The sequence below is a fragment of the Hyaena hyaena genome, unplaced genomic scaffold (genome assembly GCF_003009895.1).
Source record: "Hyaena hyaena isolate Hyena2069 unplaced genomic scaffold, ASM300989v1 scaffold_299, whole genome shotgun sequence".
Lineage (NCBI taxonomy): Eukaryota > Metazoa > Chordata > Mammalia > Carnivora > Hyaenidae > Hyaena > Hyaena hyaena.
Genome location: NW_024080930.1, coordinates 575,856 through 590,725, shown reverse-complemented (window position 1 = coordinate 590,725; position 14,870 = coordinate 575,856). Strand labels below are relative to the sequence as shown.

General features: G+C 39.3%; 1 protein-coding gene across 1 annotated transcript in view; it reads left to right on the top strand.

The window, feature by feature from the left end:
* CMYA5 (cardiomyopathy associated 5) overlaps positions 1-14,870 on the top strand; it is a 93,843-nt gene that overhangs the window by 66,578 nt on the left and 12,395 nt on the right. Inside the window, exons 8-9 of the mRNA XM_039247434.1 lie at positions 2,486-2,632; positions 3,677-3,824. Coding sequence (XP_039103365.1) covers positions 2,486-2,632; positions 3,677-3,824 — 295 coding nt within the window. The remainder of the gene's footprint in view (positions 1-2,485; positions 2,633-3,676; positions 3,825-14,870) is intronic.

Sequence of the window (14,870 nt, the reverse complement as noted above, 5' to 3'; positions counted from 1 at the left end):
AAGGTTAATTCAAACTTCACAATTCTCGAGGCAGGGGCTTTGAAAAGTGTAGTTTCTTCGTGTCCTCAATTAATATGCAGATAGAAGTGAAAATGCTTAGTAGGGCAAATGTATGACACATCTTTAGTTGAGCCTCTGTAAATCTCTGTTCAGTAGGACTTCTTTTTTTATTTTCAATGTTTTTTCTTTTTCTTTTTCTTTTTTTTCTTTTTTTTTTGAGAGAGAGCAGGGGAGGGGCAGAGAGAGAGGGAGACACAAAATCCAAAGCAGGCTCCAGGCCCTGAGCTGTCAGCACAGAGCCCAATGAGGAGCTCGAACCCAAGAACCATGAGATCGTGACCTGAACCAAAGTGAGATGCTCACCAACTGAGCCACCCAGGTGCCCCTGTTCAGTAGGACTTCTAATAAGACCTAGAAGCCAGACACTTTGATGTTGTCCTTCCCAATGAAACAGAGCTGGGTGTGCTGGTATTCTGTATTGGTTGTTGAAAACAGACCCACATGTTTTGGGAAACAGAGGAGCAGACGACAGGACAGACATGCCATTCCAAAACTCAGGAGCCCAAGTTGTAACGTGGAATGAATTTTTTTTTTAAATTTATTTCTGAGAGAGAGAGAGAGACAGCATGAGCAGGGGAGGGTCAGAGAGAGAGGGAGACACAGAATTTGAAACAGGCTCTAGGCTCTGAGCTAGCTGTCAGCATAGAGCCCGATGTGGGGCTCGAACCCACGAACTGTGAGATCATGACCTGAGCCGAAGTTGGCCACCCAACCGAATGAGCCACCCACGTGCCCCGAGGAATGAATTTTATTATGTTTTGCTGTTACCAAGATTTAAGTCTTTTGAGCTGTCACGTGATACTTACTTAAATTGGAAAAAAGCTTCAAAAAAATTTATAAAAGCAACCATAGACATAGTGTGAAGTTGTGTAAGTTTATCAGTTAAGGACTTTTTATTTTGCTGGTAACCTACGACCATATACAATACAAGGTAAATGCTATTATCCGCATTTGCACATAAGAAAACTGATGTGAGGTGAAGTAATTTGCCCAAGGTCACACAACTTCTATATGATAGGGGTAGGCTTCAAGCACAAACCTTTGAGACTCCAAAGCTTATGTTTTTGTCTGCTTGTCTCTGGGTTTGTCTTGTTACACCATACTTCCTCTTCCTCCATATCTAGCTGCATATGTCATGATATGTCATGGACCTTCATGGCTCTTCAAGACTCCTCTTAGGAACAATTTATTGCCTGAAGTGCTTTCTTTTTTCTTAGTGATTCACCTCCCGGCCTGCCCCAGCCCCCAAACACCTGTCCTGTGTCTCATTCATTCACCTCCTTGAAATCTGCTGATGCCCGTTAGCTAATCTGGTGATCTATACTGTGATTCCATGCTCTGTGTGGGGTCTCTGGCAACATATGTGTGTTGTTAAAAGAAGTACTGGGGCAACAGGACTCAGCCGGAGAGGATGATTCCACTGAAAACTTTAGCTACAGTTTCTAGGATGTGGAGGAAATGTTTTTCAGTGTATGAGTCCTTACAAGATTCTTTAAACCAAACTTACTGTCCAGAAAGAAGAGCTCAATGGGACAGAAAGATGCACTAAAGAAACAGTTGAAAAGCTCCTAAATTTCCTTTAAAAGTGAATGACCTGGGCTTCTTAACTGGTGGAGTTCTGAACATGTGATTTTCAACAGTAATAAGGGAAGGTAACCAAAATGATCATGGCTAATTTAAAAAAGAAAATAATTCTATTTAAAGGAGAAAAACATTTCAGTAAGAATAATCACATTGGCCCAAAAGGGCAGGTATTTTCATAACGGTATTGAGTAATAATACTACCAAAATATTGAGAGTAAAATGAGTTAAGAAATTTTAGGAAATGTCTTAATTGACCAGGTTACTTTTTAGAATAGTTTATGACCTATCAAAGCTTTTTAAGCATTTCTATAAATTGTGGACCTGTCTAGTTGGAAGGATTCTGGAATTCATGAGAAGGAACCAGGCTTTGAAACTTTGAAAGTCATACTGAATACTAAAATTGTTTACTAATTTGGGAAGATGCTTTATAACATCATAAATTTAGAAAACATGGGGTTGTTCTTATTTTATTACACAGTCTCCTAAAATATTGGCATTGCTTCTTAAGAATTTTTTGAGAATGTATTACTCAGATTTAAGCTAACATAAACTATGCAATTTTAGTATTTGCTATTGAAATGCATTACTTAAGTTGTGGCAGATGAAGCTCATATCTTACTAATATGCTATTATTTTCTGGTAAGAAAATGTAATACTGCATCATTCTAGCTTGCTCTTGTTTTCTTAGGTATCTGAAAGTACTAGCTATCACCAAATGATATCTGTTAAATTTATCAGTTTGAATTTTCCACTGAAAATAGTAGACCAATTCTTCCAGTAGCTATCATTTACAATTAACTTTAGAAGACACCTTAAAGTTTTTAATTGTGTTTTATTCTAGAGTTGGTAGAAGAATACAGATTGACAGTGAAAGAAAGCTACTGCATTTTTGAAGATCTGGAACCTGACCGTTGCTATCAAGTGTGGGTAATGGCTGTGAACTTCACTGGATGTAGCCTGCCTAGTGAAAGGGCAATTTTTAGAACAGGTAAAGAGATGTTAAGGGGGTGTTGGGAGACAATATTCAATTCTTCACAGATTATTAAGATCAACTAATAAGCATTTATTTAGCACCTATTGTATGCTGGGTGTTGTGCAGGCCAAGTATACAATGATAAATAAAACTGTGTTCCTGTTCTCAAGAAGCTTGCAGTCAAGTGGTAGAGATAAAAACAAAAAACAAAAACCAACAAAACAGAAGATCATAAAAAAATTGTGATAAGGGTCATGATCTAGTTATATACAAGTTATGAAAACACTCCAGAGGAATACCCAAGAGAGCCCAGGGAAGGGGCAGATCAGGAATGCCTTCTTCGAATTGATGCCTGAATGGAATCCTTTGAAGGATCAGTTAAAGGAGTGTATTCCATTTGGGGAAAATATCTGAGCAGAGGCATCAAGATAAGAAAAAGTATAGAGTGTGTAGGGCACTACAAGAAGTTTGTCATTACTTCTTTGGCGTAAAAGCAAGGAGAAGAAAGACATGAGGTGAGAAAGGCTAGTGTATGGGGGCCATGTTTGCTAAGGTAAGAAGATTTGGCTTCATCGTATAGGTACTAGGAACCCCAAAAGGTTTTACAGCTATGATATTCAAGTGGGAATGCGTCCCCATGATGAAATCTTTTCACTGAGGGCTGCTGTAGGTGTGGCATAAGCCAAGTTTGCATCACCTTTAAGATCATTGTAACTACTTCAGAAGAAGAAATGACTCACTCCCACCATTTTATCCTTTCTTCTTGCCTTCTAAAATGAGTATTTATTGAGTACCTGCTGAAGGCAAGATCATGGCTAACTTTTGTATGAAGAAAGAAAGACACGACTCTTTGTTGTTATTTGCTTAAAGATGTATATTGGAAGGCAGAGGTGGGAGGGAGACTTTTCACTATATACATTTTTATATCTTTTGGGCTTTCAATCAAGAATGTGTTAATCAAATATTAAAACGAAACCATTCTCAAGCACTCTTCCCAGGGTACCAGGGAAACAGAGCTGATGTTGAGTGTTCCATGATTACTTTCATTCTCTTTCGCAGCACCCTCCACCCCTGTAATCCGCACTGAGGACTGTACCGTGTGCTGGAACACGGCCACCATTCGGTGGCGGCCTGCCAACGCAGAGGCCACTGAGACCTACACTCTGGAGTATTGCAGACAGCCCTCTCCTGAGGGCGAGGGCCTTAGGTAAGGATCTTCCCCACGGGGAGAGCCCAGGTTGCCTGGAACTCAGCTCAAGGTCCTAACCTAACTGAGCTTCTGCACACAGAAGGGGAAGAGCTTCCTAACATCCTGCTGAGCTCATTAAGCTGTTGACTTGATTTGCAACTCCATCACTATGTTCGTCAACAAACTCCAAGTTTGTAATAAAACACATGCTACAATATAGAATAATAACTCCCTTGTAAGAAAAATGTATGCAAAATTTAATAAGATAGAACATTCTTTGAGGTATATTTAACTTGAGTCGTTAGACAGGATTTATGCATACTTCATGCACTTTTTAGTATTTATATCAGAATAGATACACCTAACTCAGGAAACTAATAGTGAGCTTGTATATAATGTAAATCTGTGTCTCCATGATATATTGGTAATATAAAGGAGCTAATTATATATATATGTATACATATGTATACATATATATACATACCTGCCTCTCCAAGAGCAGAAAGCATCTAAAGAGATTTTTCCAGGAAAACAAAAAGGGAAACTTTCTCATTAAACTTACAAAACTTTAAATTTGTCGATAAAGGGCTGTGCATCCTGGGGGCATTTGGTAAATGTTAATTTATTTACTGAGATGGTGATTTCTTAGCCTCCAATCCATTGTAGTAGAGCAACTTCACATTCCATGATGTGTCTTCAGATCATTATTATTAATGTTCATATTTTAATAGAGACATTTTAGCTTGTTTTTATTTATTTTTAAAAAATGTTTATTTTTGAGGGAGGCACAAATTGGGGAGGGGCAGAGGGACAGGGGGACAGAGGATCAGAAGTAGGCTCTGCACTGTCAGCAGTGAGCCTGATGTGGGACCTGAACTCACAAACTGTGAGATCATGACTTAAGCCAGTCAGATGCTCAACTGACTGAGTCACCAAGGCACCCCTAGCTTGGTTTTAAAACATAGTTTACTGAAATAAATTACCTTGGTAGGATATAAAACTTTGAAATAATGGTATGAAATTCAACTACTTTTTAATAAAATATATTACTTAAGCTCTTGATTATCTACATGATCAATCAACAACTATTTATTTAGTTATATGAGGTTTCACATGACTGAATAGTAATTATAGTTTTAGGTGAAGACAGTCTTCACAAAATAATGATCAAAGAATGAATTCACATTGAGTGGGGTGTGCAGGGATGGGATGTAGGCATTTCAGCAGAAGTGAGAACATAGTAAATGTACAAAACACAGCATCTCCGTTAATGTGCCAACTGCTGGATGGCAGGCTTCAATAATCAGCAAATAGAAGAGAGGTGAACTCTGACCACAATAGAGTGGCAGAAGGAGAAAGAGAGAGAGAGAGAGAGGAAAGGAGGGAGAGAAAGAGACAGAGACAGAGAGATTATAGCTGACTTTATTGAGCATTTACTATGTGCCAGCCACTGTCCTTACCTTATTTAATTCTCATAAGAACTGAGATCAGACTCTTTGAGAGGGTACCTAGCTAGTGAGTAACAATCAGTATTCAAACCCTATTTTATAAGCTTTCAAAGTCTAAGCTGCTAATACCTGTTTAATGTCACTTAGGGGAGTCCTGGACCTTCTCCACAAAAAGCCTGTGGTGTCATGAGAACCCTCTATCAGCAGTCCCGAAGTCTCTGGCAACGTCTCCCACTGTTCTCCCCCATCAGTTAGGAAAACCCAGTTCTTTCTGAGGCAAAATCAGACTGTTAAGGAGTGCTCTGAAATGACTCATCCTTGTTATGGCATTGGTCCCCAGCTGGTATTTGCATAAATAATAGCAGCACAGTTGGATTCTTAAATCAGCAGGGGTCTGGAAATCCTGAGACCTAGTAGCGATTGCCCTAAGGGAACTGTGATGTCATCTCATAAATGTGGCTACAGGGAGAAGGGAAAGGGGGGGAGTGATGGGGAAATGGCATCCATTGAGGGTCTCAGCATGCCAGGAACTATGCCGAATCTCATTCAACCCTCACAAAAGTCCTAGGAGGGAGGTGAGGTGATGAACACCATTAAATGAGATTCACAAAAGTTAAATAATTTGGCCAAGGTATTGAATGGTGGAGTGAGAATTTGGAGTCAGGATTCAAACTCAAATCTGTCTTATTCTCTCCACTAGTTCTAAAACTTGTATTATTATATAGACTGAGTTCGCATACCTCAACTGCCTAACAACAGGGAGTTATTATGTATCCAGAGTTTCCTTTGTTATATGAAAATTATAGATATAAAGAGAGAATGCACTGTCATTATTCAAAACTTCTTTGACCAATGTTTTTCTTCTCCCTGATCATCCTGGGGGCCACAAAACAAAACAAAACAAAAAATCAAAATGTTCATTTAGTATCAACAATGAATACTACATTCCAAACAAATCCTTCTATCAAAGCCAAAGAAGCCAGTGACAGTTCCATTTGTAAGAAGATAATGGCCACCCACAAATTTTATTAAGACAAAAGTTGAGCTAATTGAAACATAAGGCTTGTCATTAGTTTATTCTGTTTGAGACTTTGCCAGTGGGTTTGTTTTAATTTTTCTTGTTAAAAGAGAGCATCTGAGAGGCTGGATAAGCAGAAGTTCCTGGTAGTTAAAAAAGAGTACAGGGATCCTTTGTTATTGAATGGATATAGTCCAGCAATTTTAAAGTGAAGGGAAATTCCACATGCAGAGCCTTGTTGATAGCTTGGAGCTGTTTTGGAGATGGAGCTGTTTTCCAATTAGGTGCTAAAAGATTCCTCAGTGCCAGGAGGTGGAATGGTATGTCCAGTCCACAACCCAGGGCTGACTCTGGGTCCCTGCTGAGTCTGACAAAAAAATAACTTCTTGAAGCAAGCACAAATTTGTTGGCCACAAATCACTACCTTGTTCATTTGCTAAGTCTATTGCTGATATACCATATTAGGGACATCCCTCATCAATAAAAGAATCCTCAGTGTCTTAAACCCCAGGTTGGCATCAAGAGACTGAAATAACTCATTTTTAATCTTAGAGGCCCAGAGCTGCAAAACTCATTTGTATTTCTTTTGGTTCTCCAATTTAAGAGTTGAAAGAGAAGGAAAAGTGGCCATGTGCCTTAGTCTTTTGACTATCTGGTGCTTACAACTGCCTTGAAAGTATTCTTTACAAGGTCTGATGTATCAAAACTATAAACATTACCAACTATTTAACTATAATCTGTATTGTTCTATCTCTAAGATAACAACTGTATACAGCTAGTCAGATGGTAGATTGATAAACTTAAATGTTTATCACCCCTAGTCAAATTGCAAACAATCCCTACTGTTCCATTCTATTAGAACCAGATTCTTCACTTCGGTTTTCTGCACAGCAGTACATAATTATTTTTTGTCTTGGAAAGAACAACAAGCCAAGAGTTATCTCATCCCGCTTACCTGTTGGCTCCATGAAGGAATCATGTCAATTTGCAGCCTCAGTATCTGGGACACTATCTGGCATATTGTCGCTACTCAATAAATATGTGTTACCTGAATGTGTTGATATCAATTAGCACTGAACACATAATACTGACACCAACAAGAAAAGTTAGGCTGGATTTGAGCATAGTCTCTTATTCAAAATGGGAACAAAATAACCTGTGCCTAAAAGTGGGCAGAATGGTGAATGAATTAATTTTAGTGCTTGGGTGCTTAGCCAGGAGGATCAGTCTAGTCCATGGAATGGAAACTATTTAATGGATTGCTCACAGAGTATGACATTTATAATCTTGTTTAACCATTGGTCACCTTTCATTGGTTCTGGGTTCTATCCAAAAGCCTTATGCTAAACCAGATCCAAAAATTGATACAGAGGTCACTGCTGGGGAGTAAGTGGGATCAACGACTACTTTTTGATGTGGTGTGTTTAACTGGGTAAGGATGGGGAACTTATCTCTGTAGATATTCAATAAAGGTCTGTTAAATGAATGAATGAATGAATGAATGAATGAATGAGGGGTATAGCCAAACTCCCTTTGGCCTTGCCACCCTCAAGTCATCTAGATGGCTGAGTCTCTGATAAAGTAGAGAGGGAGGACTAAACTGACCTGAGGACTATATGAGTCCACACCTCTTTCTTACCCCCAACTCCTGAAAAGACAGATGGCCTTAAAGGTTCTGGTCTGGAGTAGGAAGAGAAGTTGAAAGGAAATGAAAAGAATGGAGAAAAGGATGAGTTACATGAACATACATGCACATAGGGAGGGTATTAATTACCCTTTAGACTGGGGAATCTGATTTTTGTTGCCAGAACAGAAAGACATGCATCTTCAGACCTGCATTCATTCTCCCAGTATCATGGCCTTTAAATGTTCCAATTTAAGATCAAAGGTGCTGTGTGAACTCTTATGGTGAGTGTTTGAATGGAGTGAACCTACTGAGCCCCCAAGTTCCATGCAGTGGTGGTATCCGAAATAGCCAAGCAATTGCCTCCATTCCATAATCCTCACAGAAAAACATTTGCATATTTTTGTGTGTGGGCACCATGGCTGGGTCCCAGCAGTCAGCCCCTGTTGGGATTGGGGGGGTGGGTGGGAGTGACAATCCCCGGCTTGTGTGTGGAGGCTGAGGAAGCTCCTACTCACCCTTTCCTGTTTTTCTTTGAATGCTCTCCTCAGGTTGGGTGGGCTCAAAACACTTTCAAAAATTTTCCACCGCTCGGCTGTTTCCTCAGCTGTTCTGTCTCTCCTGTGTGGAGAGAAGTCAGCAGAACTGTGGGTGGAGGAGGGAAAACTGAGAGAAATATAGTACAGGGATTAGCTGTGTGGGCTGTTCAGAGAGAAGCTGTGTACTGAATGACAAATCTGTGAGACTCAATACACCACAAAAGTAGTTAGTAGTGAACTTCCTGTCCCCTCCCTCACTGCCCTGGCTGAGGCTGTAGGGTGGGGAGACCCTCCCTGGGCCCCCCTTCCCAGAAGCATCCCTGGGTGCTGGGGCTTTAAACTCATGTTCCTCCTGCTTCCAGCATTCAGGACCACACGTGGTGGGGCAGGAACAGAATTGTCTGTCATAGTTGGGTTTCCCAGCTGGGGACAGCTGCTGCTCTTTCTGTATAATAAGGACAAACAAGAGTGAGTTTTCTAATAAACTTAGTACCTAAGCAGGAGATGAAGAATCCCAGCATTTCTTTCTTTAAAAAAAAAAAAAACACACAACAACAACAAAAAAAACGGTGTACTAAATTTTCAGCTGGATGGATGGTGGACAAAGGTCAACAGCAAATGATTTGACCTTCACGACTTGTGGGCAGAGGAGGCAGTTATTCCTGCCCCCTGCTTGCTTCACAGGGTGATAGGAGGATCATTGACATGAATGGGCCAAAATTCATTGAGTATTTAAGAGCTAATGGCCAATCTTTATATGGTATTGTTTTCCTGATCCAGGTAATACCCCTCAGCGGGGAGCATTTGGGAGACTGAGTTATAGGATGATTCCCACCCTGTTACCCAGGATTCTTGACATTTAGCTTTTCCTAAAAGAAATCTTTCTTCCCAAATGAATCTAATTAACTTGGATCATTTACAATCCTATACACCTCCTAGTTGTATAGTAAAACCTCAATCAATGAAAACCCAGACTGCTCTTTCACTTCTACCTTATGTTCTGTCAATTTCCAAAAGGATTCAAGTTGTTCACTACAAAAGACCTAGATATAATAGAACCACTGGAAACAATTCTACAAGAACAAGAGCCAGATCATGCAGGGGTGAGGAGATTGTATCAGAATGTACAGGTTAAGAACAGTAGCTCAATGAAACATAAAATTTAAATCTGAACTTCCTGGTAGCTAAGGTGAAAACAGGAGAGGGGGAGGGAGACAGCAAGAGGGGGAAAGAAAGAGATTACATAACTCATCTTTTTATAAAAAGGAAGCATAACATTTCACTAAGAGACAATTATATTTCTTGACATTCAGCTCTAAGATGAATTTTTCATGTAGATCTTTATATAAGGGCTATTGAACAAGATAATAGTGATTGTCTTCAAGAGCAGTTTTACAAAAGTTGCAAAAACATTGCCGATGTAATCATTTTTTAAACTGGATCTGAAAGTGTAATGTTAAGTCACCATTCCAGGCAGGCAGTGCTATAGGGACGTCAAGTAATTGTCTACACATGGAGGCTTGCAGTGGTTAAGGAAAGCGTAGAGAATCCAGAGGAATGGATGTTACTAGACTCCTGAGCTTCTCTGCCTGAAATAGAAATGCTATCATTCAGGCTTTGGAGGGGAACTACAGAGAAAACAAAACTCCAGGATCCTTCTGCTGGAATCCTTTGGCTCACTTAGATTTTTGTGAGAAATCTAATTACAGGAGAGCCTGAGTCCCAAGGTTGGCAGTGTTCAGCCCTACTGTTCCTACGCTATTATGAATAGTGATGTTTAGTTAACACTGAATCTCATAATGTCCTCATTTATCAAAAGAAAAAATGATCCTGTTCTAAAATTTTTATTTTACCAAGTTTTTTTTAAAAAAGGAAACAAAAATCAATATATAAGGAATTTTCTTCTTAATCCTGGATTTAACTTAAGTTTTCCATCTTAAAACAGAACGTTCCATGTTTACAGGTAGTTAAGGTTTTTAAAATGGCTTCTAACAGCAAAAGTTAGTTTTTGCATTTACTGTTGCTTATGTTCTAAGGGATTTTTCTTCTTTTTCCTATTTCTCCCTTCCATCCCTTCTCACCTCAGTCTATCTTATGAGTGTGTTTTCCAAACTTAACTGATAATAAAAATCAACTGGGATGTTGTAAAAGGTTAGATTCACAGCCTCCCCTGCCCCCCTCCCCCCCCAAGAAGTTCCGATTCAGAAGGTCTGATGTGTCTGGGCTGGTTTGGAAAACACTACTAGCCAGTCCCCTAGGGCCCAGCAGTGTGCCCTGTTCACGGTTCACACGAAATGGTGTTGACTGACTGGCTGAATGTTGGTGCAGCCAACAGGAATGCTAGCAAGAACCCACTGTGTTATGAACAAATAATTCGTACTTAGCCATCTGTTGTACACTGCAGTGACAGCACCATCCGTAGGCTGCTTCCAGGAGTAATGGCACTGGATTCCTCCATATTGTTTGTACACACGCCGCCCCCCTCCGCCGGGGAGAAAACATGCTTAAGTCTAGGTGTGAGACATGGCAATGCAGAGGCAGTCACCTGTCACAGGGGGAGTGTTACCAGCTCCTCAGGTTACCCAAAGCACGTGTACACTTCTTCCTTCCATCCCACACAAATCGTTGAATTATTGAATTCCTAGCAGAGCTACTATACAAAATTCAAATTAACACATGTTCTGCAAACACATTTAACCAACTCCTGAGCTTCTAATATAGCTCTCAAAGTAAATTATTTAATTAATTTTGGATAATATCCAAATGGTACAAAATTCAAAAAATACAAAGATATACAGTGAAAATTAATTCTCCTTTCTTATCTGTCATCTACTCAGTTCTTCTCCCTGGAGGCAATGACTCTTATCTGATTCATATTTATTCTTTCAGATAGTTTATGCATATACAAACATCTATATATTTTTTCAACCAATGGTAGCATAATATAGATATTTCTACCATCTTTTTTTCTTATTTAAATTTTTTTTCATGAGTATCCTATACCAATGGAGATGGAACTGCCTCAGTTTTAAAAACAATTCCATTATGGGGCGCCTGGGTGGCTTAGTCGGTTAAGTGTCCGACTTTCACTTAGGTCATGATCTCGCGGTTCATGGGTTCGAGCCCCGCATCAGGCTCTGTGCTGACTGCCAGCTCAGAGCCTGGAGCCTGTTTCAGTCTGTGACTCCCTCTCTCTCTGACCCTCCCCTGCTCATGCTCTCTCTCTCTCTCTCCTAGAAATAAATAAAACATAAAAAAAAATAAAATAAAATAAAAACAATTCCATTATATTCTGGTTTAAGAATACAGTTTAATTTATTTGACCAATTGAAAGGTACTTAAGTTGTTTTCATTTTCTTGCTATCACAAGCAATACTGCAGAAAAAATCTTATCGTATATCATTTCACACATGTACCAGAAAATCTGTATGGTGAATTCCTAGAAATAGAGTGACTGGGGCATCTGCTTGGCTCAGTCGGTTAAGCATCCAACTCTTGATTTCACTCAGGTCATGATCTCACAGTTCATGAGACTGGGCCCCACATGGGTCTCTGCACTGACAGTGTGGAGCCTGCTTGGAATTCTCTCTCTCTCCCTCTCTCTCTGCCCCTCCCCTGCATGTGTACATTCTCTGTCTCTCTCTATCAAAATAAATAAACATTGGAAAAATTCTTTAGAAATAGAAAGACTGGATAAAGATGTGTATGTTTTGGATTTTGATAGGTATTACCAAATTGTTTACATAGAGGCTTTGGGTGTTATACACAGGTTAAAAGCATACAAAGATATGGTTCTTCATACCTTTGCCTATGCAGGGCATGATAAAACTTTTGATCTTTGATAACTTGTTAGGTAGAAGATAGAATGTTATTATAGTTTCAGTGTGCATTACTATTAATAGGTTGCAGATCATTTCATATGTTTCGGAACCATGTGCTTTCTTTCCTGTGAACTATTCATTTGTTTTATCCATTTTTTTTCCTGTTGGACTGTAGTTTTTTCCTTATGGATTTATAGAAGTTCTTTGGTTTTTAAAGAACATAAGCACTCATCTACAACATGAGTTGCCAATTACTTTTGAAAATTTTTTGCCATGCATAGTTTTTAAATTGATTTGTAGCTGATATGCAATATTATTTTAGGTTCAGGTATTTGACATAGTGATTTAACATTTATCTACCTTATGAAGTGATCACAGTAAATCTAGCTATCATCTGTTAGCATACGAAGTTATTACATACTACTAACTACATTCCCAGTACTGTACCTTGTATCCTCATGTCTTATTTATTTTAAAAGTAGAAGTCTGTATGGGGCGCCTGGGTGGCTTAGTCGGTTAAGCGTCCGACTTTCGCTTAGGTCATGTTCTCGCGGTTCGTGGGTTCAAGCCCCGCGTCGGGGTCTGTGCTGACTGCCAGCTCAGAGCCTGGAGCCTGTTTCAGAGTCTGTGACTCCCTCTCTCTCTGACCCTCCCCTGCTCACGCTGGCTGTCTCTCTCTCTCTCTCTCTCTCCTAGAAATAAATAAAACATTAAAAAAAAAAGTAGAAGTCTGTGTCTTTTAATCCCCTTCTCCTATCTCACCCATCCCCCCACCCCTCTCCCCTCTGGCAACCATCAGATGGTTCTCTGTATTTATGAGTCTGTTTCTGTCCTGTTTGATTATTTTTCTTTGGATTCCACATCTAAGTGAAATCATATGGTATTTGTCTTTGTCTGGCTTATTTCACTTAGCATTATACTCTCTAGGTCCATCCATGTTGTTACAAATGGCAAAATTTCATTCTTTTTTATAGCTGAGTATTATTCCATTGCAAGATAGATCTTTAGGTTTAGATATGGATATATCTCATATCTTTAATCCATTGATGGACACTTAGGTTGTTTCCATATCTTGACTATTGTAAATAATGTTGCAGTGAACATGGGGATGCAGGTATCTTTTTAAGTTAGTGTTTTCATATTCTTTGGATCAATACTGAGAAGTGAAATTGCAAGATGATATGGTTGCTCTATTTTTAATTTTTTGAGGACCCTCTTTACTGTCTTCCACAGTGGCCGTACCATTTTACATTCCCACCAACAGTGCACAAGGGTTCCCTTTTCTCCACATTCTTGCCAAAGCCTGTTACTTCTTGTCTTTTTGATAATAGCTATTCTAACAGGTGCCATTTGTTGTGGTTTTGACTGATGTCTCTGTGATGATGAATCATGTTGCATATACCATGTACACTTTTTGATGTTATTTTAGTTAAATTTATCAATCTCTTTTTATAGAGGCTTTTAGTTTTTGTCTCCTATTTAAAAATCCTTTCTCTTATGTTTTTTGTAATATCCAGTGATTTCATTTTTAGAAACTAGATCTTTTATCACTGGAAATTAATTTCAGTAGAAAGTGTGAAATTAGTAATCTGACTTAATTTTTTTTAGTATGGCTATCCAGCTGTACCAGTAAGAAAACCCATCATTTGCTCTTCTGATTTGAAATACTTCCATTATTACCTACTCAAGAGCCTGTGTTTGGCTCCATTCCTGATCTTTATAATCTGTCGCCCTTTCTATAGACCCATCTATTTATGTCCCAGTGCCATGCAGTTTTCATTATTGTAGCTTTGTAATTTAGAATTCTTGGTTGATTAGGTTGCCCCTGAGTGATATCTTTTTTTAACCTCACATCCATGACTCCAACTTACAGGAATGCTCTTAGAATTTTCCCATTGAGCATTAGGTCCCTCTTGTTTTGTTTTGTTTTGTTTTGTTTTGTTTTGTTTTGTTTTGTTTTACTTCATGAAGACCCTTTTCAGTTCCCATGTAAAATGATTTTTGCCCCATTGTCTGTGTGATAGGTTGTGTCAAACTTCAGATTGTGTCTTGTGAAAGGTCTCACGCTGAAAGGCTTTCATTATATTGGGCAGACATTGCCTACTGGTGATTTCCAGTCATTTGCCTTCTGAAGCAACAGAAGAGGCTAACAATCTCATTTACCATAGCCTTTCAGACTTCTGTGGGTCTCCTTGAAAGTTTCTCTCTGCTTTACAGCACTGGAGTTTAACAAATGTCCTTTGTCCTACCAGTGGAGAGAGGAGCAGGTGAGAATCTTTCAAAGTCCTGCTGGGCACAAAGGGGTGGGACTGTACTCCCCGGAATGCTTATGCTCCACCGGCAATCTGCTAATTGCTGATGCATCAGGGTTTCTAGATGCTTCCTTGCCCTCACATTACTGAAAACTGCACATACAGAGCCATCCCTTTACACTGCACTATGGCACTTGTAGGGAGAATTCCACACTTATGACCCAAAGTGAGACCATCTAACTCACATTTTTAACTCTCTTTTGAGTTTTACAATTGGTTTTAGACTTCTCACATAGTCGGATCAGTCATAGTACTGATGAGGCTAACATCCCTCTTACCTAAGCACCAACAACTTGCTGTGG